Raw genomic sequence first — 25,224 nt, 5'->3', positions numbered from 1 at the left:
ACTAGTGGAGGTTATATTTACTCATTCCCCTCGGCTCCCAGAACGCCAGAAGCCCCGAGCTTGCGCGCACGCACGCGGGGAGCTTGCCCTTAACTAGAGCTGTTGACTTCATGCTAATAAGTTCGTACAAATTTTCATTTCTGAGGCTCGGGAATGACATTTGCTTTTCTTAATTGCAGGCAGAGCGTTTGAAAGAGGATCAAGTCTCCAAAGACAGACACGACTCCTCAAAGGGACTGACCTTCATCAGCGCAACCAATTATAGCAAATCATTCACCAAAAATTACAGTAAACAAATTTACTTTGTGTAGGTGAATGGTAGGGAAAGGGGGGAGCGTTGAAGAAAAACACGCAAGGTGCGAACGGGCCCACGAGAGAGGGGCGGTCTGGCAGCTGCGGCCTGAGATCACCATGCATTGCCTCGGAATTCGCAACGCTCCCCCCCGTCCCGGAGAGCGGGCTGCCAGGCCGCTCCCCCTCTGCCGCTGAGCATTTGCATACATTCTGCGTGAATATAGAGAGGGAACATGTGTTGAATGGAAAGCATAAAGGAGTGAATTACACAGCCTGTGTTCGTCAGCTAATGATATACGTGCGAAATGCACTCAAGCAGATGATGGAAATTGGAGAAAGCAGACATGCTCTATGGCAGCCTGGAGAGGCCAAGTTCAACACTCCACTAGGAAGTGACGGTCAGGAACGTGTTTTAACAAGCGAGAACAATTTAGGTGGCGATATGGCTCTCTGGCTACGTACAGAATAGCATACTAACATTACATACAGCTACATTTACTTTATAGATTTATGCATTTTATCTGAAGCAACTTAATGTATGTCATGGATTGAACCTATGAACGTTGTTTTGCTAACGTGTTGCAAAATCTGCATCCCACATTTCATCCCCCAAATAGTATCTTAGTTGAAGCACATGTTTAATTGAATGAAGTTAAAAAGTTAAAACCAATGTGCAATTATTAAATCAATGCAAATTGATTGTTGTACACATGTTGATTTGCATGCATGCACGTGCAGAATTACTCCCCGTCAAAAATCGTGTGGCATCCACCACAGTTCTTTACGCTCACAGAAATCGCTGGCTTTGTTTCCAAAGGCTTCCTCGGCCTCGAGTGGACGGTCAACAAGGAAGAGAGCATGCGCATGTGCGCGCCGGTTTTCCCGTGTGTATTGTCTAAAGAAACACCACGTCGCCTCGGCGTGAAGCTTTAATCAGACTTGAATCGTCTTCCATGGCAACATGGCGGCCGGCGTGTTTGTCACCTTCTTACTTGCACGCCCCAATATTGAGGCACTCTAACAGGTCCCATCCTGCCTGCTGCAACCTTCCTTTGTTCCAGCGCGTAAAATGTCTTGTAATTGTGCAAGGGATGTCCAGATGGCAGGCTGATCCCAGCGCTGATGGGATTAGAGCTCTTACCTCACGTCGGCCCATCTGTCCTCTCTAACTGGCTACTGCCTCACAGACGCTGGCCGCTCGTCTTTATTGCATAAACCTAACAACATTACCGCCACTTGGTATGCAAATCAAGCTGGAGCTGTAGGCCCAGAACCAGAAGGGGTGTGTGTGCGGAGCGAGAGAGACGCTTTTCGGCTTTCACTAAACGTCTTTCTCTTTACCAACCGGAGTTGGTAGATTTCCTTGCTTTTGTACATTTAATGCTAGACGGCATTGACGTTGCGTGCTTAAAATTGGCGAATGTTGCTCGGTGCGTGTTAACCATGGGGGGGTTGCCGATTGTGTATGTTGTGTCTGGCTATGCGCAGATGGGGCCGTTTGGATGGCGAATATGTGCACACGCTCTCGCTCGTGCATCTGTGTGAATTTTTACATATGTTTCCGCACGCCGTATCTAAATGGAGCTAATGCAAAAGAAACCCTCCTATAGTGCGGCCTCTCTCTCTCTCTCAGGTTTTATTCTCCAGCTGTAAATAATGAAAGGGGCTCATGTGCTCGGAGAGCAAGACGTCGGTCCATCGGCCTGGGCGAGAGGGAATTACTTTAAGCTGAAGATCAGAGGGCAGAGTAAATTCACTGTCCGGGAAAATTCGCCCCGAATTAGATGATTAGATAAAACAGTAAGAGGAAAGGGGAAACGAAAGACCACCTCCGCTGGTCTCTTTCTGGCTTTTGAGCTATCTCACCCAGCATTTATCACTTCCAAGAATGTGTTTCTAATGCAAACCACCCTGTTTCTGCAGCACAGGGTTGGAATTGACCGTAAATACGGATGAATTTATATTTTACGACTATATTATTATGTACATGTGTGCATGCTGTTCCACACAAGGATGGAAAAGAGATGACATGTGGAGCTTTTTTTCTCAGTAAATGCGTCTCCTAAAAGTCAAACTGAGCCAACAGATAAGTCTTAAACATTCTGTCGAGTTATTAAACACTAAGTTTGAAGCTGAGCGTTCTGCGACTGCTCTTTCTTGTCAATTTAACAGCCCCCTGTTCACCTTTAAAGGGGCAGATATTAGAAAGGTAGCTGTAATATTCGCCATGGCCCAAATTTGCCATCAGGGGCGGGTGAAACAGCAGGTACCTAAGTGGTGAGGGGGTGTATGTGTGTGTGTACGCAGACGGTGGGTTATTAAGGAGGAGGTGAGCTTTTAAAACAGTCGGAAATTTAAAAGCTTTGTCAGAAATACCTGCAGCACTTGTTACAGTCCTGTCAGAGATCACAGCGAGAACGAATGAATTCGGTCACATCATCTCTAACCTAAATACCTAATAACAGACTCAGAATCTGTATTCAATTTTATTCCATTTAAATTATTATCTTATAGTATATATATACGATACAGTAGTTTGTACTGATTATACAATTTATTATGAGAATTATGGTTACACTTTACAATAAGGTTGTATTTGTTAACATTAGTTAATGCATTGCTAACATGAAATAAAAATAAACAATACTTCTACAGAATTTATTCATCTTATATTTATTTGCGAATAGTTTTTTTTTATGAAAAAGTTATTAATGCATGAACTAACATGATTGTATTGGAATTAACAAACAGGGTTTGGGTCATGGAATTTATGGAATATCATGGAATTTTAAAAGGTCTTTCCAGACATTGAAAGTCAGGGAATTTTATATTTTTTGTCCAAGTCATGGAATATCAGGGATTTTTGTTGTTGCTTTAAATGTTAGTTTCCAATTATCCAAATTTAATCCACGTGTGTAAATTTTAGCGAATTGCAACAAACAGCTCAGTCCACTGCTCACCTCTTGCTTTTGAAACACATAGAGAAGCTACGGTAGCCACCACCGGACAAACATGTCATCGTCGGAGACAACTTAGTAAAAAAATTGTCCGTTAAGGGCTTCTGTAGAAAAATGGTTGCACAAAATGGCGACTTCCATGTAAGGGGACCCTCGGTGTATGTAGATAAAAAGGTCTTGTTCTAAGGTAATAAACACATAACAGTTCATTATGAAAAGTCTTTGTATACCCCTGATAATATAGTTTTGTATATTATTTTGCTTTTCTGTCAAGAGATCCTTCTACAAATTACACACTGCACCTTTAACTTGTGACGTGAAGAATAATATAATTTCACTGACATTTTAATTTGGAGTGGGAACCCTGAACATGTTGAAAAACTATATTACTCATTGTTAGTTCATATAAGCTAATGCATTAATGTTAAAAAGTGTTAACAGGTTAAAATGTCTTACTACTTTTTACATACTTTCTCTATACGTTCTACCACATTTAAAGTATGATCTATGAAATCAAAGCCCCCATAAACTCGAACGCTTGTAAATGCAGTAACGGAGGCTTAGATAAAGGTTTCATATAAAAAGCGCTGTGTAAAGCAGCAGTGTTTGGGTTGGATCCGTGTTTTTTCTTTCATTCTGTCTTTGGGTCTCATGGGACGGAGGCAGAAGAGGGGAGAGGACTCAACCTTCTTAATTGCTCTCCTAATTAAAGGCGGTTGCTAAGGAAAACACACCTACTATCAAGCGACTACAGCCAAGAGACAAACAATAAGTCAGGATAGCAAACACTTCAACGCTCAGGGCACAAACCTTCAATTACGACGCGCCTATTAATGCGAGAACCCGAGAAATAAAAACAAATATTTTTGCGGGTTTTGCGGGGAATTGACACGCTTTCTCTTGCATCATTAAATATTACTGCTGCTTCGGTTGATATGGTAATTACGGACTGATTAAGACAAAGAAAATACCAATGTTGTGTGTTTTTAAATGAGCAGAGATTATGTTGTGTTTTAATGATTGCTTAACCCAAAGATTTGAGTAGTGAGGAGTACTGAGTAATCGAAATTAAACCTTTAAATAGGCAACAGTATCTGAACTGCTGACTTGCTCTATGTCTAAAAAGCTATAAACTTACTATGGCATGCAAAGTAAAAAATTGGATAACCTATTAAGCGTGTGTTAAACAAAGCTGAGAGTACTAAATATTTAATAAAGACAATGTTGGATCTTAAGATGCATAGAAAGATGATGACTTACGAAACATTTAACAAAATGTGGCCCAAAATCATTCACAAAAAATACAATATTAAAATAATAATTAATATACACATTTATTAAAGCAGAAGTCTAACTTAAAATTCTATTTAGTCAATACACTCTCAGATAAAAGTACATACTGTAAAGGTACCTAAAAGGTGCATATTGGTACAAAATAAGGTACATACTTGAATCTCAAAGGTACCAGTGACAACGTTTGTACCTTTTTCTAAGAGTGTAGAAAAGGTGAATGAATGTTTTCTAAAAGGTGACTTCTCTGTGTTCCTACTAAAGCTTTGTGCTATTCATGTGTCAGCATGAATATAAGGAGTCGATGGGGATGATTAAAAAAAATAAAAATTAGCTAAAATGATGGGAAAGCGGAAAGACAGAGGAAAAGAGAGCTCTACAAATAATAGTGTCATGGGAAATGTGCCTACCATTGTCCAGATAAGGAGTGGCCGTACCTTCTGAGGGGTCTAGACGGCGGGCTCTTCGGCCGTGTTTTGAGTTGTTGTGGACGAACATGTTGTCCGACACGGCCAACACGTGACCGTCCACGTTAACTGTTGTCGATACAACGACCTGTGGGAAAACAGAAAGATGTTTAAATCTTTTCATTGGAATATATTAAATGCATGCAAATATTGAGTTAGTATATTTTGAATACATATTTTTATGCAATGTTTCCGAATGTGTCCAACAACTTTAAAAGATTTGCTATAAATGCTATGCATCTTGTTGTGATAAATCTTGATGTTTCATTAGTAAAAACTTGGATTTGGCATTATCCGGCCCTCGTAACTAAATGAATTGTTCAGCGTCCAAAAAGCATTGGGTCTGTTAATGACCAGAGGCCAGAAAACACAAACCCATCAGAGGGTTTCTGTAGGGTCTTTATCAAAAACCATGGCTCTTTTTACGGCTACCCTTTTGTTGTCCATCTTATTGACTAGAAGAGGAACACAAAAGGCTTTTGGCCCGTGGTGTTGACTCAACATGAGTACAGTTAGCAGATGAACCCAAAGCGTCTCTGATCAGTGTGGCCCTTTGGAGACACACAACACACGCCTGATTCATGGCTCTGTTTCATTTGTCTCCTCCATACCATACGCCGAAAACCTTGCGACCACTCCGTACCTTCGAAACAATAACCACAAACACATTTGCTTCTCTGGAGCTTGAACCTGTGCCCACTGTTTATTTTCCAAGCCGAGCGGGAGGGAGAAGTTGTTCGTTTTTGCAGTCTTTCCGGGTTTGGTGGAACAACTCCCCGCGGGCTTCACGTTATTAAAACAATAAGTTATATCACTCTAATCCGAAAAAGAGTCTGTTTTCACACCTTGAGCAACAAAAGAAGACGAGAGCCGTTCGTGTACGCTGGCACGCTGTTTGACTATAAATGACCATGCCAGAAACTGCACGGGCTACCAGAGCTAGGATCAAATCTGCTTAGCACGTTCTTAATAAAGTGCCGTACTTAAAATAATTTAATTAGTTGGAAAATTTGACATGTTTGGGTCTCACAAAATGACTTTAATATGGGCACATAATAATCTACTGACATAACCAACTTTGTTAACTTTAATGCTAACACTTTACAATAGGGTTGTATTTGTTAACATGCGTTAATGCATAGCTAACATGAACTAACAATATTTCTACAGCATTTATTAATCTTAGTTTGTTAACATGAACAATTGCACTGGCATTAACTAACATTAAAAAAGATTTATAAAACTATATTGCTCATGTAAGCTAATGCATTTACTAATGTTAACAAATACAAGCTTCTTGGAGTGGCTCATGGCAATTCGTACGTATTTTACAGGGTGGCTAATTCGTATTTGTATGTCCACATTCGTACATTTTTGTATGATTTGCATTTGCCCCGTGATGTTGTGGTTAGGGGTGGGGTTTCATTATTGTTTTTATAATAATAATATGTTTTTGTACGATTCACCTTTTCGAATTATCCAACTCTTGCTCATGAGATCAGGCTGGTAATGTACTGTATATATGTCACAAAATCAATTCCTTTTGATATTTTTTTCACAAATGGAGTACATTTCTTCTTGGTGTCAAACATAAAATCACATTCACTTAATGGAGGTAGATTATTTTTGTCTTATTTTAGCTCAATAGGTCGGATATTTCTTTCTCCAAGAAATATTCAACTCTATATAAAGCGCATTTAATTTCTCATTCGAAGAATATAATTAACCTTTGTAACAACGAGAGCCTTCGTTTCCTATTTAAAGGAGACACTTGGGCGGTAACACGAGTGCGTGTTAGATAAAGGACGAGAGGTTTGTCTGAGAAGAGGACCAGCCAAGCCCTTGTCAATCAAACACAGGCCTCCATTTTGAAGCGTTTGGGCTTTGACAAAAGGCTACAATTAGTGTTTAATCTGCCACTTAAAGTGAACAGAAGAGAGAGAGAGTCTCTCATCTACTCTATCGGCCATTAGCAGTCTCTCAAACGCAGCCTCCGGCCCGAGGATCGCTAGCTCAACACATTACATTGATCTATAGATTTATTGATGAGCTGTTTTATCATATTAGTTGCAGACTGAGATGGGGGGGGGGGGGGTTGGGGGGAGAGCGACAGACCCTCAAAAGAAAAAAGAGAATTTGAGAAGAGCCTCTCTGCAGGGAATAAGGGGCTTTTCTTTGTTTTTGTTGATGTGTTTACTAAAGAGGGCTTCACATACAGTTGCATTTAGAGAATGAGGATCATTTAGCATCTGAATGAGGAGAGGGGTTGAAAGGGTTTGGCTGGGTGGGATGGGGGTCCAGGGTGGAAATTGAGGAGTTACTGATCTGATTATTATTATTTATTTATTTTTAGAAATGAGTTAGAAATGAGGACTGTCTACACAAACCCTAAAATGCAAGCAGTGAAAAACTTCTGTAATAAATGAAAAAAAAAAACTCTGAATATCAGAAAACAGTTTGTAGAGGTTGTTTCTCAGCATTGTTTCAAACAAAAATAAAAAAATATTTCTGTGCATGTAGTTTTTTGCAAAATGCATATTTAGTGTGAATAGGCCATTAAAGATTAAAACAATGTTTGGCATTTATTTATTTTTAAAAAACACCTTGCATCTTGAGTTTTCAAGTTCACTGAGTTTTCATAAATGCATTAAAATCTATAAATGATCATTATTTCTTTAAATTTTGTCTTTGGTGTTAACAGGACTCAAACAATGTTTTCTTCAGTGCTATAACAAAAAAATTGTTAAAATAAAAGCGGAAAATAGAGTAAGTCAGAGAGGAGATATGGAATAGCAAATGGGAAAGGACAGAGACCCCAAAAGCATGAACTTGCCATGAGATTGTGGAAAAAGAAGATGAGTGAAATTTATTCTGGAGGTGGCATTTAGCTTAGCAGAGCAGAGTTTAAGGGTTACCGCTTCAGGAAAGATGTCTTGTTAATGGACTCTGCTCACAGACTGACAGACATCTCCACTTTGGCCCATTTGTCTCTGAGACTGAACGTTAGTGGTTTTGGTTCAAGGCATCTTCTGATATTTCTAAAGTAGCGATGCCATTGTAAGCTCTCCCTGTGGTGTTGTTTAAATGATTTTTAAATAAAACACGGCATGCAGAAGGAAACAGTAATGTTTTGGTTTGAAACGGTAATGTTTTGGGGAGATAGACACCACAGGCAGGCAGTTCATCCAAACACTTAGGTAGAAGTGTAGAGAGTGCTGAATGGAGGTTCGAGTGGGATTATTATGGCTCTCTCCACACACACGCACACACCTCCTCAAGGTGGTAAGGCAGGAGAAGTGTAAATAGGTTGAAAACCCAGACATGCTGTTACAGTGAGAGAAAGAGGTCCGGTCACTTTATCGTAGGTAGACACATCTGCCGTGACGGATGTTTCTTTTAGTGGCAGTGGAGACAGAAAGGACGCTTCCTCTCACGCCGGCTCTGACCTTCTGCTCTGGACTCATGGATCAATATGACTGAGGACGCTTGACGTTTCAAAGCATGAAAAATGAAAGTTTTGCGAGTGCCACCACTACTGCCGGCTGCTCGACAATACATCTATATAACCACAAGTATATAAACACTCCTGAGATGCAATGGGTTAAGAAGAGCTGTCACACACTTTAATGAAGCCCAAGGCTGTGGCCTTTCTCCCTACTGTATCTTTATACACCTGCTGTGATTGGCTGATACCACCTAGTGGATGGATGGGGATAGATGGATGGATGGATGGATGGATACATGAATGGACGGATAGATTGATGGATGGATGGATAGAAGGATGGATACATGGATGGACGGATGGATAGAAGGATGGATAGATAGATTATTAAGGATGTGGCCTTTCTCCCTTCTGTTGCTTTTTAAAGAGCTGCTGTGATTGGCTGATACCACCTAGTGGGATGGATGGGTGGGTGGATGGATGGACGGAAGGATGGACAGAAAGTTTATTAAAGATGTGGCCTTTCTCCCTTTTGTATCTTTTTAAACAGCTGCTGTGATTGGCTGATACCACCTAGTGGATGGGTGGGGATAGATAGATAGATAGATGGATGGATAGAAGGATGGATACATGGATGGACGGATAGATGGATGGATGGATAGAAGGATGGATAGACAGATTATTAAGGATAAGGCCTTTCTCCCTTCTGTTGCTTTTTAAACAGCTGTTGTGATTGGCTGATACCACCTAGTGGGATGGATGAATGGACAGAAGAATAGATGGATGGATGGACGGAAGGATGGATAGATAGTTTATTAAAGATGTGGCCTTTCTCCCTTCTGTATCTTTTTAAACTGCTGCTGTGATTGGCTGATACCACCTAGTGGGATGGGTGGATGGGTGGGTGGATGGATAGATAGATAGATGGATCGACGGATAGATGGATGAATAGAAGGATAGATGGATAAAAGGATGGGTACAAGGAAGGATGGATTCAAGGAAGGATGGATAGATAGATAGATAGATAGATAGATAGATAGATAGATAGATAGATAGATAGATAGATAGATAGATAGATAGATAGGTAGGAAGGTAGGAAGGTAGGAAGGTAGGTAGGAAGGTAGGTAGGTAGGTAGGTAGATAGATAGATGCTTAAGGACATGTCCTTTCTCCCTACAGTATCTTTAAACACCTGCTGTGATTGGCTGATACCACTTAGTGGGATGGATGGATGAATATTGGGCCAAGTATTTGGAATTTGCTCCAGCCTGGATCTTGATTTGGTCATGGGAGTCAGTTTAGCTACATCCATAAAGTAAAACACCATACTTGTCTGTTTTTAACATTACACTAGATGTGTGTGTGGAAAGAAAGAAGGAAAACATTACCTGGAATCTGCGCATGTCTCGTGGGTTTCCTGCATTCTTGAGACAGTTCTGATTACACTTTAGGAAGAATTTCAAAAAGAATCTGAAAGAGAATAAACAGAACAGGAAAACTCCATGTTAGACAATCGATCCGGCACAAAACCGCCTCGGCTGGGGCGAAAACTCACAGCGAAGAAATCGATACCGCAACAAAACACAGATACACCCTTCACAGCGGTGCAGACCAGAGTCCAAACGCTCACGTATAAGAACACAAAAGCGTGATCACACAGACATCTGGACTCACCTTGTATCTAAATAATTCCCATCAGGGTAATGATCATTAGTGTTTTGTTCCTCACCCTCCCACGACCTCCCTGTCTCTCTGTTTTTCAGTCTGTCCATGTGGCTGACGCATCCAAATCCCACAGTTCCCCACAGAACCCATCTGCCCGTCACTGACAGGAAGTCGGTTAATATTCGGCCCCCCTCTTTCTTTCCCTGTTCTACCCTGTAATTAAGGCCTAACGTGCTCAATGGGGAGGTAAAGCAGCACACCTGAGCCCTGCTCATCACAGACGACCAGAGAGCCGACTAGGAGACCTAACAAGGTGAGAGCCGGCCGCAAACTTACACTTCTGTTAGACAATTAGACACACCCAAGCACCAGGACAACAGCACCCGGTAATTATTGAGCAAATTACTAACTGCATAATCTGTTCGGCAAATGTCATGTGCACGTGAGAGTCAAACAGGGTCCCATCGGACGTGCACAAACACACACACACCTACCAGATTTGAAATCTGGTGTTGTGAAGAGGTGAAGTCTTATTATTGAGACCATTGAAGAGTCACACTCGAGGGGTGACAAGTAGGAAGACAGATAAGAAGCTCATACAGATGGTGCATCATGGGAAACAGATGGAGAACTTGAAAGGAGTCCACCTTACAGTTTAAAGACCCATACACTGTTTAGATAGAGATATTGCTTGGGTTCGGTATTGATAAGCCAACTTCAAGTCTTTCCGAATTCAAGTATTGGAACTTGACTTATATATTGCCATATATACTATGTCATCCTCAGCCCAGCAGGTGGGAAAATTAGTATTTGTATATGGATGTCCATGTATATCAATATTTACCCCAGAACTCCACCCGAGAGGGCAGAACGGACCCGTAAAGGTCCCTCGTTCTTTCCTGCACGTCACGATGTCATGCATTGCAGATTGCGTTCGCTGTTGAGTTAACACATGTATTTCACTAGGTAAACAGCGTGTGCATGCGGGTTGAAGTCACTTATTCGGACGCTCCGAAGGGACCGCGAGCCGAGCAATACATCACTGTGTGAAATGACATCTGCAACCCTGAACCCTCTCCACTTCCAATTCTCATTTATATACAGTCGCCCTTTCCTCGCGACGGGGCGGGAATGTTGAGGATCGAGACAGATTGAGAAAAAGTAGGAGAAAGAAGATGCCCCGGAGGTGGCCTTGCTAGTTTCAGAAATGTTTTAGCGACGGACATCAATAAAAAATGAATTTCAACATCATCGGGGCGGGGGGTGTAAAGAAAGATAGCCCTCATAACGCCCAGAAGAGGACAAGAATGGGTGTTTGTCGTCATTAGAACATTAGCTTTAATTGTGTACAGTGTGCGTATGGTGGATGTTGGACAGGCCATTATCAGAATGAGTATTACGAGGTGTAATTCGCGGCCCCTGTTTTTATTTCCCCGTAGAGCTGTAATGTTTCACAGCAGGTATCAGAGTAAATCAAGCCTGAAATATAGCCTTTATTTACCTCTATCTCTCTCTCGCTCTCGTTTCAATCGCTGTATAGCTGCCAACAAATGGCTTCATACACATGTACACAGGTGTTAACTTAAAGATTATTGTGGGGTGCACCTATAGAAAGCATAAAAATAGAAGCCACAAAAACGCCAATATTTTGTTGTGCCTCCATAGGAGCTCTTATCCTTTTTATTAAAGACTATTTTTGCTTAACTTTCTGAATATATCAATATAGAGGCTATTAAAGTTATTTTAAGTCATTAAAGCTATTAAGTTTATTAAAAAATATAACTTTGGTGCTCACAAGAGAGCCCAAATAAAAAAGCAACCCGTATACACTAATATACCAATACACTCACAATTATTGTCAGAGGAAATCAAATTAAATTAAATTAAATTCAATTCACAATGAATGAAATGGCACAGTGTTATCACCAACAGGCTAATGTGTAGACGTATTAAAAACAGACACACACACTCTCTAAACATCGCCTCATTAAGACCCCGTTCATCGTCCACGCGCTCGCTCAGGGTCTGTTTACCTCCGAGTTTGATGAAGTGAATTTCTGAACTGAATCATATTCAGCTGCTGTCCGCAACATCTCCGTAATTTCGGCTGAATTAGGAGCCGTTTCGCTTCTGCGCGGGGATCGAGTAAATTAGTCCTTTGTGAAAAGGCGAGCAATTACGTCCATGCGCTTCTCTCTCCCATTCTTGCTCGGTCTAAATAGCTCCGGAACTTTGCGGCGATGTTCGGGACCGTCGGAAATAAAGAAGGCAGTTAAATAGTCATTTAATGGAATATCAAGGCGAACGCGGCATTAGATGCTGGCAACGGAGAGCGAGGCGGAGAAGAAAAAAAATTAACTGCAATTATGTTTGATTAAAGCTATCCTTCTCAATAATCAGCATTTGTGACAGGACACGGGACTCTAGTGGCCTTTGGGTGCCATGGAGATGTTGAGCAATATTAAGGCCAATAAAGGGATATTAGCATAGCTAATTATGGAAGAGCTGTAGCAGGGAAAGCGGACCTCTGTGTATTGTAACGCTCGAAATAATTGGCCTGGGCAGTTATCAATTACAGGAGACACGAATTCGGTTTGTCAGAGGGAAAAAAAACGAGCAGACGTGTTTAATTTCACGTCGGAGACCCTCCTCGCTTCGCTTTTGTTCTTAACCGGAGGCGATCGCTCTGCTCTATCTTCCGCAGCAACTTTGTTTTAAAATGATCAGGAGTAATTAATAAAACCTGTCCTTCACCGCTCTACATCTGACCAGAGGGGCCGAGTTCTTGTAATGTGGCGAACGAATACGGGGGACTCGTCATTTGAAAGGACTTTGGCTTCACAGGCTGAGGTAATTGAGAGGAGAAAGGGAGTACGTTTCAAGCACATCAGCTCAATAACAGTCTTTAGCTCTTATCTTAACCCAAAGCATCATTGGATCGTTTTCCTCCCCTCATTCAAAGAAGCCCCCTCCCCACCTCTCCTTTAAACTAATCCCACTTCATTCAACACAAAAGATGGTAAAACACATAAATCCAGGGGACGATTCTGCTGTCGTGTAAGCTTGTCATAATCGACGGTAAGGTTACTTCCCTGCCTGTCATTACCTTGATCTGTCAAATTCAAATAACAACACTAGGTCATTTTGGATTGTAAGAGTAGTAGCAGAATCTTTAGATGGTTATGCGTATTACCTGTAAAAACATTTAATTGTCCTCATTTTCTTATTGAAAAAATGAAAATATTACTTAAAATTGGTTTAATCAACTACACTGTATAAAATTCTGGGTTTTTCCAACCCAGCGTTGGGTCAAAAAGGGACGAACCAAACCCATTGAGTTGTAATTTAACCTAAAACCTACCCAAATCCTGGGTTACAGGATCCAATTACAAAAATCAAAGTTAATTGAACCCAACGGTTGTGTTCATCCCGTTTTGACCCAACGCAGGGTGAAAAATTACACAGCATTTTTAGAGTGTATAAACAAACATACACTTTAAAAATTGTTTTTAATTTTTTTAAATATTGTTTTTAACCCAAGGCTGGGTAACTATTGGACAGAACACATTTCTGGGTTAAAATGACCTAAATAATGGTTTCAACATGGTTGATTAACAATAACCCAGCAGTTGGGTAAAACAACCCATTATTTGGGTCATTTTAACCCAGAAATGTGTTCTGTCCAATAGGTACCCAGCCCTGGTTTAAAAACATCCCTATTTTTTTATAGTGAGCATTGGGTTAAATCAATCTAGAAAATTATTTGTTCATTTTAACTCAACGGTTGGGTTTGTCCATATTTGACCTAAACGTGGGTTACATTTTTTTATTGTATACTTAAAAAAATGCTGGGTAATATTAAACCCAGTGTTGGGTCAAAAAGGATGATCATTTAACCCATGCTGGGTCGTTTTAACCCATTGTTGGGTCAAATATAAATATTTTCTGGGTTAATTTATATCCAACTGCTGGGTTCATCCTTTTTTTACCCAACACTTGGTTAAATGTAACCCAGGATTTGTGTAGACTTTTTTTACATAAAGGCTAATACGAATGTATAGCTATAAAATAAATGTAAGCTCAGATAATTTAGACTAAAAAGAATCTGATTCGAATTTGAATTTATATTGAAAGCTCAAACATTTAAACTCTAAAATGTCAATTTTGGAAAATGATGGGTTTGTGCCCATTTTTTACGGAAACATTGCAGTGCAGTGTTGTTGTATTTAGACAATAGAGGAAACAAACTGCTGTTGTTGTTTTTTCTTGTCGTCCCAAGACAGATGAGTGGATGTAAAGAGAGGTAAAGAAATACAATGCCAGATGGGAGTGTGTGTGTGTGTGTGTGTGTGTGTGAGCGGTCAGTGTGGACACTAATTGCTGTTCAGGCGTTAATGGTTAGGGCACAGCTGTGTGTCTGTGCAGAGTATTGATCACCAAGCAACTTTAGCTGATCAGACCCCAGCCAGCCAGACAACACACACACACACATACACACACACATACATACATGAGTACATTCTGCTGATCCAGGTCCAGAACCTGAGACGATACACAGGTCAATACAGATCACATTTCCAAAATGCACAAGCTTTCTGTGTCAGCTCTCGCTTCTGATTGGCTGACAGGTTTGATTGTGTCCTGTTACTTATACTATACGATTTTTATTTTGTGGGTGATTAAACACAACACACTTGGCCCCTGCGCAAAGGTATGGGTCAGGGTTCGAGCACCAGTTAGTGCCCTCCGATCCACCTGAGCAATTTTAGAGTTAAGCCACTAAAAAGTACAATATCTCGTATGTTCGAACATATCTGAGCATCTGCCTACACGTATTTCTGCCAGGAGTCTTTTTCTGAAACACGTGTTCTTGTCATGTGTATGTATGCGGTCTCTCCCTCAGGCAGACTGCTGGTGTACATCTTCTCTCCTCTCTAGTTTTTCCTAATGTGTAACATGCCTCTGACATTATTTCTCCAACATCGCTTCTGTCAATCACGGCCATTTTGTCTTAGGCTGAGGCCTCATTAAACCTCTCTCTCTCTCTCTCTCTCTCTCTCTCTCTCTCTCTCTCTCTCTCTCTCTCTCTCTCTCTCTATCTCTCTCTCTCTCTCTCTCTCCTTCATACACCTTCCTCATCCATTTCCTCTTCTTCTTTGTTATTTCCTGGTTTAGGTACCAATGCGTCTTGTAACCCAGATCTTCTACACAGGGTGCCAGTGCCCAATCTAGAACTGTTCCCCGCATTCTCACTAAAGTAAAAATTGTGCAAATTATGGGCCAGAAATGTTGTGTGCTGGTTTCGAACCAGGAAACAGAGTAGGATTATGTGCATGCATAGCAAAGTTTTCATTATTCGTGCATTCATTATCTACATTTTATTAGTAGGATTGTTTCCTAGGATTCGAACCTACAACCTATGCATTGTTAACGGAGCAATCATATAAACTCTCTAAAGCAGTAATAGTGTTAACCTGCACCAAATCTAGCTTAAATGCAATGGTTTACATGCATTATATATAAAAATTGCTTCCTATAAATTTTATTTGATATAAATTCAAATTATGCAATTTATGATGGCACAAAGCTGATCACTGGCATCATTACGATAAAAAAGCTGCACTACTCTCTCCTGCTCTTTGATGTTGGGAATACAGTCTCAAGTTTCCTCGGGAGGAGATGGGGGGTGGAAATGATGTGGGGGTACTGATAGGATTCTGATTTGTCGAGAGGATGACGACACATGGCCAAGGGTGCTGTTGTCTTTACCTGACCTCCTGCTCACTTGCTGACGGATATGCGATCGCTATTTTGTTTGTTGCTGTGTTTGTTTTTCTCTTCATTCCGCTCCAGACTTCTTTTCGCGCGTGCGTGTGTGTGTGTGTTTATCCTCTTTTCTTTTCCTCGCGTGCTCTCTCTTCCATCATTCTACCTTTATTACCATCTAAAATGCATACGTTCCCACATTCTTTCAAGACAGCCCTAATTAGGAACTGTCATCTTTGCCGATTTTAATTATTAATTAAAAACAGGAAGGAGAGAGTGAAAAAATCACATTTTAAATCAGGCCATGCCGTTGCAGAACACACACACACACACACACATGATCACGGCTCGCCTGATATCTGAAGGCTGAGGTCTCTGCCATGCTGATTAAAAACGTATTAAAACATTATAAATGATTAATGGGGATCCAGTTGTGAGTGGCAGTTATTGGTTTTAACACAGGTAATGCAGCCTAATGACACGGGCACATGTGGACCCTTCATCCATATCATTATTTCCACATCAACAAAGTCAAAAAGAGAGAGACTGTTACATCACAATGTTTTCAAGCCATCCATCAGCTCACCGTTGCTGATTCAGAGACGCTGTGAGTGCAAAGGTGATGTTATTTGTCTCAGGACAGGACATGCACTTAAATGTCCATATAATAGACAGAAATTTGTCACTTTTCAGGACATTTGCTTCAAGTTCAAGATTTACTGATAAAAGTGAGTTTTTCACATTATTTGTTGACATTTTTGGCTAAATGGTTCCATTCTGTTTCAAAAAAGGTTCTTTGTGGTGAAAAAAAGGTTCTTTAGATTATAAAAAGCAGTGTTTGAATTGGGGGGGGGGGGGCTTGGGTGGTCCCAGACAGCATTACATTAAGCATTACAAAAATATACAATTGCGGGTCCCTTGTTTTTTATTTAAAGTTAAAACACTAAATAAATAAAAAATTTCGTGCTGTGCTAGTACAAAGTGCTACTGTCCATTATTTTTCCCAATTTCCAAATATACTAATCCCAAAAAAAAAATTCTGTCTGACATAAATGTAAACTCTCAAGTGCGCCTCACATTAATTTCTGGAGGAATTGACAGCCAAGTCCTTGTTTCTGCATGTGGATTATTTTCACCTTGTTGACAGTCAGAATCGTATTATTATTTTAGTAATATTTAGGGTTAGCGGCTTTTTTAAAATTTCTTCTCAAATTATTATTTCACACTAATTTGAGGGGTAAAAGATGGTAAGGGGATGATTTAAGTGTATTTTTTATTAGAAAGTTGATCCAGGACCAACAAAAAATGTTGGGATTACGTCATGACTCTCATAATGATGGGGGGGTGGTTGGGGGGCTTAGCTAGGAGACCCCTCGTAAGCAATGGTTCTCCTATGGTTCCACCTTTGATAGCTCTGATGTTACAATTTGGGGGAACCCACAAGAGAATAAATATAAGATTGTAAATTAAATCACTTTAATATCTTGTTGTTTTATAAACAATGTGTTCCAAAGCTCAAATGTTTCATTTAGTGGCAGTAATTGTTGACGTGCAGTAAAAGCAGAGCAATGCAAATACTGTAGATAGCACAGGTCAGATAAATCGGTCTTGAAATAATTTAATGAGAAAATATGAGTCTCACGTAAACCTCTAGTGGAAATACGTATGAATACTTGAATCTTTTCTCAGGAGAGAAATCTGAGATGCTATAGACTTAAGCATAAGTCTCCATTAGCTCTCCATTTAATATCATTGCTGTCTGGGGAAACAACTGAGATATTAAAGAGATCTCATTTGTGATTTTATTTCCCTTTGGGACAGTCTGCAATCAAAAATTCATTTTATAGCTCTATACTCTTACTGTACGTAAACAATAGTTTAACTTGCATCTCTTGTTGTTTTATTATTTAAATAAAACATATATGAGAAATATATTAGATCAGCAAACCATTATTTAATTATCTGAAAAAGAAAAAAGGTTTATTCCAAGTGCAACATGTTACATATCTAATTTATAATATATGTTTTTAAAGTGAGCTGGTATAGGTGGAGAGAGCGGGCGGGCGGGCGGAGGGTAAAGGTGCATTACTGCTACAGAGTCGCCGCTGTACGGCAAGACAGAGAGGTCAGTCATTAAGAGACAGCGAGAGCTAAAACAACAGAATGGGTGACATGACAAATGAAGAGAAGCTGGATTAGGTTCCAGGCCATCCAGAGATGATGTGAAGGCCATATTTGTGAAACAATAATGCGGCTGGCAGCGCAGATCCTCGTTTCTGATTCATCTACGGCCGTATGGCGTAGCTTTGTCAGTCTGCGCGTGGTATAAATTATTCAGTTTGAGAGATGGCAATTACAGGGCCCTGCACAACCAAAATGAATATTTTATAAGGACTAAAACTGCACCGGAATGATTCATACACACACACACACACACATACACACACATGCTGGGATTGTGTGTTTGTACATGGCAGGACCAGAGGCCTTCTGTGCTTTTATATTGTTGACTGAAATCCAGAGAATTCTAATAAGCAAATATATTAGAGGTTTACATTGTCACCGTTTTGCCGGCCGTGCCCGTGGACAGATCCCGGGAAAAAGAGATTCCGGTCTTCGGAAAAAAACTAGTAGAGTGACTAGAAATAATTTGCACAATGACCAAACAACCCTTAAATGCAACAAATGCAGCCCATTTTATTTATTTTTCTATTTCTTCAAGTCAAATTAAAGTGAGGCAAAGCAAATTAGTGTTACTAAATAAAGATCTTTTTATGTCATGTGCAATACAATGCACAAATAAATTATGCACCAGAAATGTGCAAATAAAATGTCAATATTAATGTTTATGCTGACTTCAAGTTCAGGAAAATTTTCAACAACGTTGTTTACTAATGCAGAGCAATGCCGTCTCATTTTGACCCCTGTGAATGTTTATCACGTCTTGCCGGTAAGACAGAGCGCATTAAAGTAAGAAAGACGAATAAACAAAACAAAACAGAGGAAGAAAGATACACTGAAAGGCTATTCGAGGTGGATTATACAGCCAGCCTACCCGAAGCATCGGCCGATAAAGGTTTTGTCTGTCGAGTTTCCTGCAAAACTCCAGCTTTATAATGCGGAAACAAAAAATAACATTGTTCTTGGGGCTTGCAGGAGCAAAGCAACCTGCTTGAATAGGTATTGTGTGAACAGAGGCAATGATACCTAAAGCCTTTGTACAGGAGGAGCTACTCGGGCCTATGACATCAGCGCGACACAAGCAGGCCTCTGTGCGGCCCACTCCATCCGGAGCTCAGCATGGTGGGAAAATACGTCAGGAGAAAGCTTGTTTTATCTGAGCTCGCATGCACCCACACACACACATTTGTGACATACGCACAAAAGACAACACATAAAATATAAATTCCTTTCCTTACAACAGCATCAACCAAGCATTTATTTAAGATTCAGAATCTAAAACAAGACAACTTCAGGTTCTGTGATGACAGAATCAGACTTCAGTGCTCTTCAACAGGGAAAGGAACGGAAAGAGGATGACAAAGTGCTCGCAGCGCAGCGGGATAAATGGTCTGAAGTGAAATATACAGACAGTGAAGGAAGTGGAGAAGGAGACATGCATTCCAGAGCTTCTGTCCTTCTGATGCCTGTTACCCAGAAATCTGACACCAGCGCTTTTGCCTGTCTTCGCAGCGACACATGGGCTTTCAAACAGGGTTATAGGCAAATAATAAGGATGCACACAGGGTTGACATGCAAGCATCCTTTACAACAGGAAAAAAAGACAAGACGAGTGGGGAAAACGCTTCTCTCCGTGGAGAAAACAGCGAGTTGTCAGGTTGATTTTGTCGGGAGTTAGTTGAGGCAAGAGGCGACAGTATTGGCCCCTGTCGTTCCCGTCTCAGGTATACAAATGTGTCAGCACGCGTGGAGATGCGGTTCCTTCAGGGGCCGCCAGACGCGCGCCGGGGTTTGGGGGCGATGAGCTGGAGGGTTATTAAAAGAATCTCACAGCTCTTATAGCGTTATGCGAATGACAAGCTACAAGATGCTTTCAGCCACTAGAGGGCTTGACTACAAACTCGGGATCAGATTGTTTGAATGATAAAAGAAATGTGATTTCAAACAAAAGCTGGGCTGTGTGAATGTAAATGACAGCAGATTCTGATGCACCAAGCAAAAAAAAATGCGTGAAAATTCAGTGTAGACAGCTTTGTTGATTATAATGGGAGCCAATTTGTTTTTACTGTACACCACATCAGTCACCTTCTGGTAACTTAAAGGGATAGTTCACCCAAAAATGACAATTCTTTCATCGTTAACTCACCCTCATGTTGTTACAAATCTATATACGTTTCTTTGTTTTGCTGAACACAGAGAAAGATATTTTGAGCAATGTTTGTAACCAAGCACCATTGACTTTAATAGTATTTCTCTTTTCTACTATGGAAGTCAATGGTGCTTCTGTTTCCTGCTTGATTATTTTCTCTTGTGTTCATCAGAACAAATAAATTTAGACAGGATTTAAACAACTTGAGGGTGAATAAATAAAGACAGAATTTCCATTTTTTAGTGGACTATCCCTTTAATTAATGTTTAACCCATTACCTGCCGCCATTCCAAGAGTGGGACACTTCAAAATGTATCATGTAAATTTTCATCTAATCATGATAATCTATATATCATTGAGGGGTCTAAGCGTCTAGACTACATAACAGTGTTTTATAAAATAAATTATTTAAGGAGAGTAATCGATTCATTTACGAAAAAAAAAACATTTATATTCTACAGTGAAACATTTAAATTTTTATAGTTATATGTATATAATATAGATTTTATTGCATTATTTTTATTTATTAAAAGTAAATGTATATATAACTGCTATAACTTTTTTTTAATATGTTCACTTTCAAAAAACTTGAGAGTGTCTTCTTTAAAACAAATGCAAGATTAGGCTTTTAGAGGAATATAGAGTTTTATTAAATTTAATATATATATATATATATATATATATATATATATATATATATATATATATATATATATATATATATATATATATATATATATATATATATATATATATATATATATATATATATATATATATATATATATATAGATATAGATATATAGATAAATGTAATTAAGTACGCTTTGGGGGGCGGTTTCCCGGTAAGGTTTTATCCATACATATTTGATATCAGTGCCATTGTGCATTACACCAGTAATGTTTTTATTTATTTATTTTTTGAGTTATGTTTGTAAAAATTACTTAAATGCCCTAATATAACTAAGACCTAATCCTGTATTAATCCAATCCCTGTCTGGGAAACCGCTTCATAAAGTATTAAGAAAATGCATTATTATAGCATTAAATATATATTTATTAAAAAAATATGTTGAAAATTTTTGGGTTGAAAACGATCAGAATAATGTGATATGTGAGAAAACAATGTCTACAAATTGATGTTAATTCATGAGACTGCAATTCATACTGTAAGTGATGTACCGCACATGTGCGTGGAGTTCAAAGGGTACAGTTGATTTAAACCTCGCCTTTTTATTTCCACATTTTAAGATCTATTTGCAGACATTACACCCCACTGCCCTGATTATCTGAAGTCAATCAGAAGCTCTAATCACACAGAAAGACTCCTTCACATCTTTCAGAGCCACCGGAGAAAAAAAGCTAAATCTTGTTACCTATGTACAATAGCGGCTCTCAGGCCCAGGAAGGCCGGGCGTCCCCGGAGAAAACGGCCCCATTAATTGCTCCTGTAAGTGAGGATCCAGAACAGGGTGGGATTCAATACAGAGCAGTTTATCCCAGAACCCGCTGTCACGGCGCTGGGTCACGATCCCAAACCGTCCCGACGAAATCACAGAGGAGAAGCGATAATGAAAATTTCTTCATGTATAAAATCCTTCATCAAAATGCTGTCTGTGTCATCTACAGACCTAAATTAATATACAACAGAACCTATTAACATGCCCTCGTTTGATGTGTGATTCCCTGGCACGATGGAGGGATGGGAAGAGGAAAAAACATGTAAAGGAGACATCAGGAGGAAGAGGAGAACCATCTCTCCATCTGACAGATGTGAAAGAAACAAACAGAAGATAAATAAAAAATTCTAACAAGCTTGCAATTGAATATCTTTTCACTTATTAACTTTAATACAACAAAAAATCCAATTATTGGCCGATTTTTCGCTGTGTTTATGGTGCGGATTTGTTGATGTAGCCTAACGTTTCCTGTATCTGTCCCTAGCGGATATTAGCGAACTCTTCCTCGGAGAAACAACAGTTTCAGCAAAACACCACGGAGTAATGCAGATATTCACACTTTTAATGACCTCGGGGAACAAACCTACCATACAGCATCATGCTACGAACCAAAGCACAGAGCCCGCAGACAATCTAGCTCTCCTCCGCTGCTGACAGGGCTACAGCGCGCAAATAAAACCCACGTTTGATAAACAAGAGCACCGCTATGAAATGCAATAACACTACAAGGGACACGCCACTGTAGCGATGCCTCGGGGACCGGGGAAGTCTCTCCGCAACTTTTCATTTCACAATTGGGCCGTCGCATCTATCTAAATACGCCTGCGTGTATTTAGCAGACGCCGACTCGGGCGATTACGGTGAAAAAGCATATAAATTGGCCACTTCGTTGATTTCACAAAGCTCACGACGATTGATTCGGTGACGATTCAGCGATGGCCCCAGCAGACGCTGCATCGCATTTGCTCGTGAGCACTGGAGAACTCTCAATTTACCCCGAAACGGATCTGTGACTACACCGGTTCCCATCTGCATCCTCGCAGATTAAACATTCAATTTGTTCCCTGATAGGCCACAAGCCTTTACAAATGAAAAAAACAACAACTTCACTTTGCTTCCCCGCCCCCGTTTCAAATCCACAATACCCTTCCATTGCTGTAATATTTACTTCAGGGAAATTACGACACGTGGCGTATTTATCTTCATGAAATATGTGCATCTAAAATTGAAATCACCTTTTGAATGGGGCGCGCCACTAATATGCTTCATGAACTATAAAATGTAGTCACATGGTACGACTGTATTACTGCCGCACACGCACACATCAGGCAAATTTTCCCCGTGTTAAGCTCTGGCAGTTGATTCGGCGTGATAGTCATTACGCTTACATGATGGTACAAGTCAGCCTTGTCAGATTTATACCCCTCACCTCCGTTTCTGCCTTAATCTCACTCTCAATAAGCTATTTGCACTTGCCGCCTCACGCAGGCAAATTGAAATAGGGTGCAAATTTGCGCGTCTTAAATCTGAACAAGTACAGACAGATATTTTTCACCTGCCTCCCCTCGTTTTCTCACAAGTAAACACAATACGGCGCTGCCTTTTCATGCACTTGTGCCTCCGAAAGGATCTTTTTCCTCCGCGTTCTCGTTTTCTCTCCACGTTTGCCGAGAGGGAAGCAAAACACGGCGCAGAAACAGCTGTCAGCTAAATCCATGAATGCTTGCGTAACTCGACAGAAAACAACATTTCCTCTTTAAAAATAAATAAATAAATATAATAAATCTCGCTGATTGGAATTCGCATGGCAATTATGCTTTCTAAAACGCTTAGCGCAGCGTACCGTGCATCTCTTTTTTTTCTTTTTTTTTTTTAAGAAATCACTGCGATGATGGTGCCCGTTCAAGGAGCGAAATACAAAACAGGTGTTATGAATGAGAATAAAGGTAAGATTTCCCTAAACACCAGATGACATTTAGCAGCATTATGTGGGAACCGGACTACAGTAAGGTCTGTACGTCTGGGACTTTTAAAAAGTTTTACAATTTAGACGAATTCAAAACAAGTGCCGTTTTGCACAAACTTTGGTGTTTCTTAACATAAAAAAGTAACAAATAAGGAATTTATATATAGGTTATTAAAATTACAAAAGACGTTTTGCACTCCAAATACTGTAGACTGAACTTGAGTAAGTAGATATAGATGTAGAGACACTAGACGGCCTGGTGTTGTGATGGTACAGATATATGAGGCCCAGACTTTGGCCTTTGACAGCGGTAAAGCACAAAGTCATAGTAGGGTGATTCTGATGTGTGACCTTTGCCCTCTGCAGCTGTTCCACAGAGTGATTTATCTTAATACCCATCCGTTTCTCAGTCAAGTACACCATGACCCAGGGCTGCACCAACCACCAGAAAACACTTATTTCATAAGACTGACACACACACAGAGAGAGAGAGAGAGAGAGAGAGAGAGAGAGAGAGAGAGAGAGAGAGAGAGAGAGATGATAACCCTGGTCTATTTATCACTGCCTGGACAAGAAGGTCTGATATGAAGGGATCTGAACATCAATCGTGTGTGTAGTAGTAGTAGTAGCGAATGTAAGGAAAGTCAAACGGTGGACACAGATGTATTACTATAGCTCAAATGCTAGAGCATTGTGCCAGCAACGCAAAGCTCATGGGTTTGAAAGCATATAAATGCCATGCGCTCTCAACCTGCTTACATTACGAGCCTGTTTAAACACACAGAAGAAAGCAATAGTGTGTCTTTGTGTCCGATTGTTTGTGTGTGTGTAAGCGGCTTTAATGGACAGGGTCAAAACCATTTAATGCTTAATTACTCCTCACCCATCACTTTCTCCCAAGACAGCAAACAGTCGGGTCAAATGGTCCCTGTACTTCTACACACACGAATGAGAAATCTCAGGTTAATGTGTGACAGCGATCTGATTATAGAGTAATCAAAATGCAGTACAGATTCATGAGGATAATCAAATATCATTACAGCCAGTTATCTGATGAACAGAACAACAAAACAAACATCGAGCGAATAATAATATGCACTAATGTTACTGTTACGTAAATGTATACGTTACTGTACTCGGATTAATTTGATCTCTTTTGTTTCTCGCCCCGACTCCTTTGATGCAACGAACGGGGACCGGAGCGTGCCGCTAATCAGAGACCATCGGCCCCCAGCTAATCCAACACATTGTCTTATTAGCGCGCAGCCGTACTGTATCAATTCAGTATTACGTTTCCATCTCTCGCTCGCTCTCTCTCCCGAGCAGATCTCAATGGCACTATGACAATAATTGATTGTGATTCTCAGCCGAACGCCGGAGATCCCTGGGAACCGGAGGAGAGCCGCCATTCATCAACACCGGCCCATAAGTGAAAATTTATACAAGCTATGCAGATGTTTAGAGTTTGGGGTAATCAATAAAGGGTAAATAAAGATTGGCAGTCACTATACCGCAGCTGACAGACTCCAGCCTAATGTTTGTCAAGCAAATTAAAGCGTCGCCGACTCCTCACCTGCTCCGAGCTCA

The 25,224-nt window shown here is 40.2% G+C and overlaps 1 protein-coding gene and 1 long non-coding RNA gene across 17 annotated transcripts in view; one reads left to right on the top strand and one right to left on the bottom strand.

Moving 5' to 3' along the window:
- The window catches only part of ebf3a (EBF transcription factor 3a), a 94,617-nt gene that overhangs the window by 27,761 nt on the left and 41,632 nt on the right, over nt 1-25,224 (bottom strand). For 8 of the 16 annotated variants that reach the window (XM_055176662.2, XM_055176663.2, XM_055176653.2 and 5 more), the window contains exons 7-8: nt 9,839-9,920; nt 4,952-5,096 (exon numbers count right to left, since the gene is read on the bottom strand). In XM_055176662.2, coding sequence (XP_055032637.1) covers nt 4,952-5,096; nt 9,839-9,920 — 227 coding nt within the window. The remainder of the gene's footprint in view (nt 1-4,951; nt 5,097-9,838; nt 9,921-25,224) is intronic. The other 8 variants (XM_055176664.2, XM_055176657.2, XM_055176659.2 and 5 more) reach the window with 1 other exon arrangement.
- The window catches only part of LOC129421253 (uncharacterized), a 192,463-nt gene that overhangs the window by 148,964 nt on the left and 18,275 nt on the right, over nt 1-25,224 (top strand). The gene's annotated exons all lie outside the window — the stretch shown is intronic.

Source organism: Misgurnus anguillicaudatus, chromosome 4 (genome assembly GCF_027580225.2).
Source record: "Misgurnus anguillicaudatus chromosome 4, ASM2758022v2, whole genome shotgun sequence".
Classification (NCBI taxonomy): Eukaryota; Metazoa; Chordata; class Actinopteri; order Cypriniformes; family Cobitidae; genus Misgurnus; species Misgurnus anguillicaudatus.
Note: the sequence above shows the minus strand (reverse complement) of the source record. Positions and strands in the feature narration are given on the sequence as shown.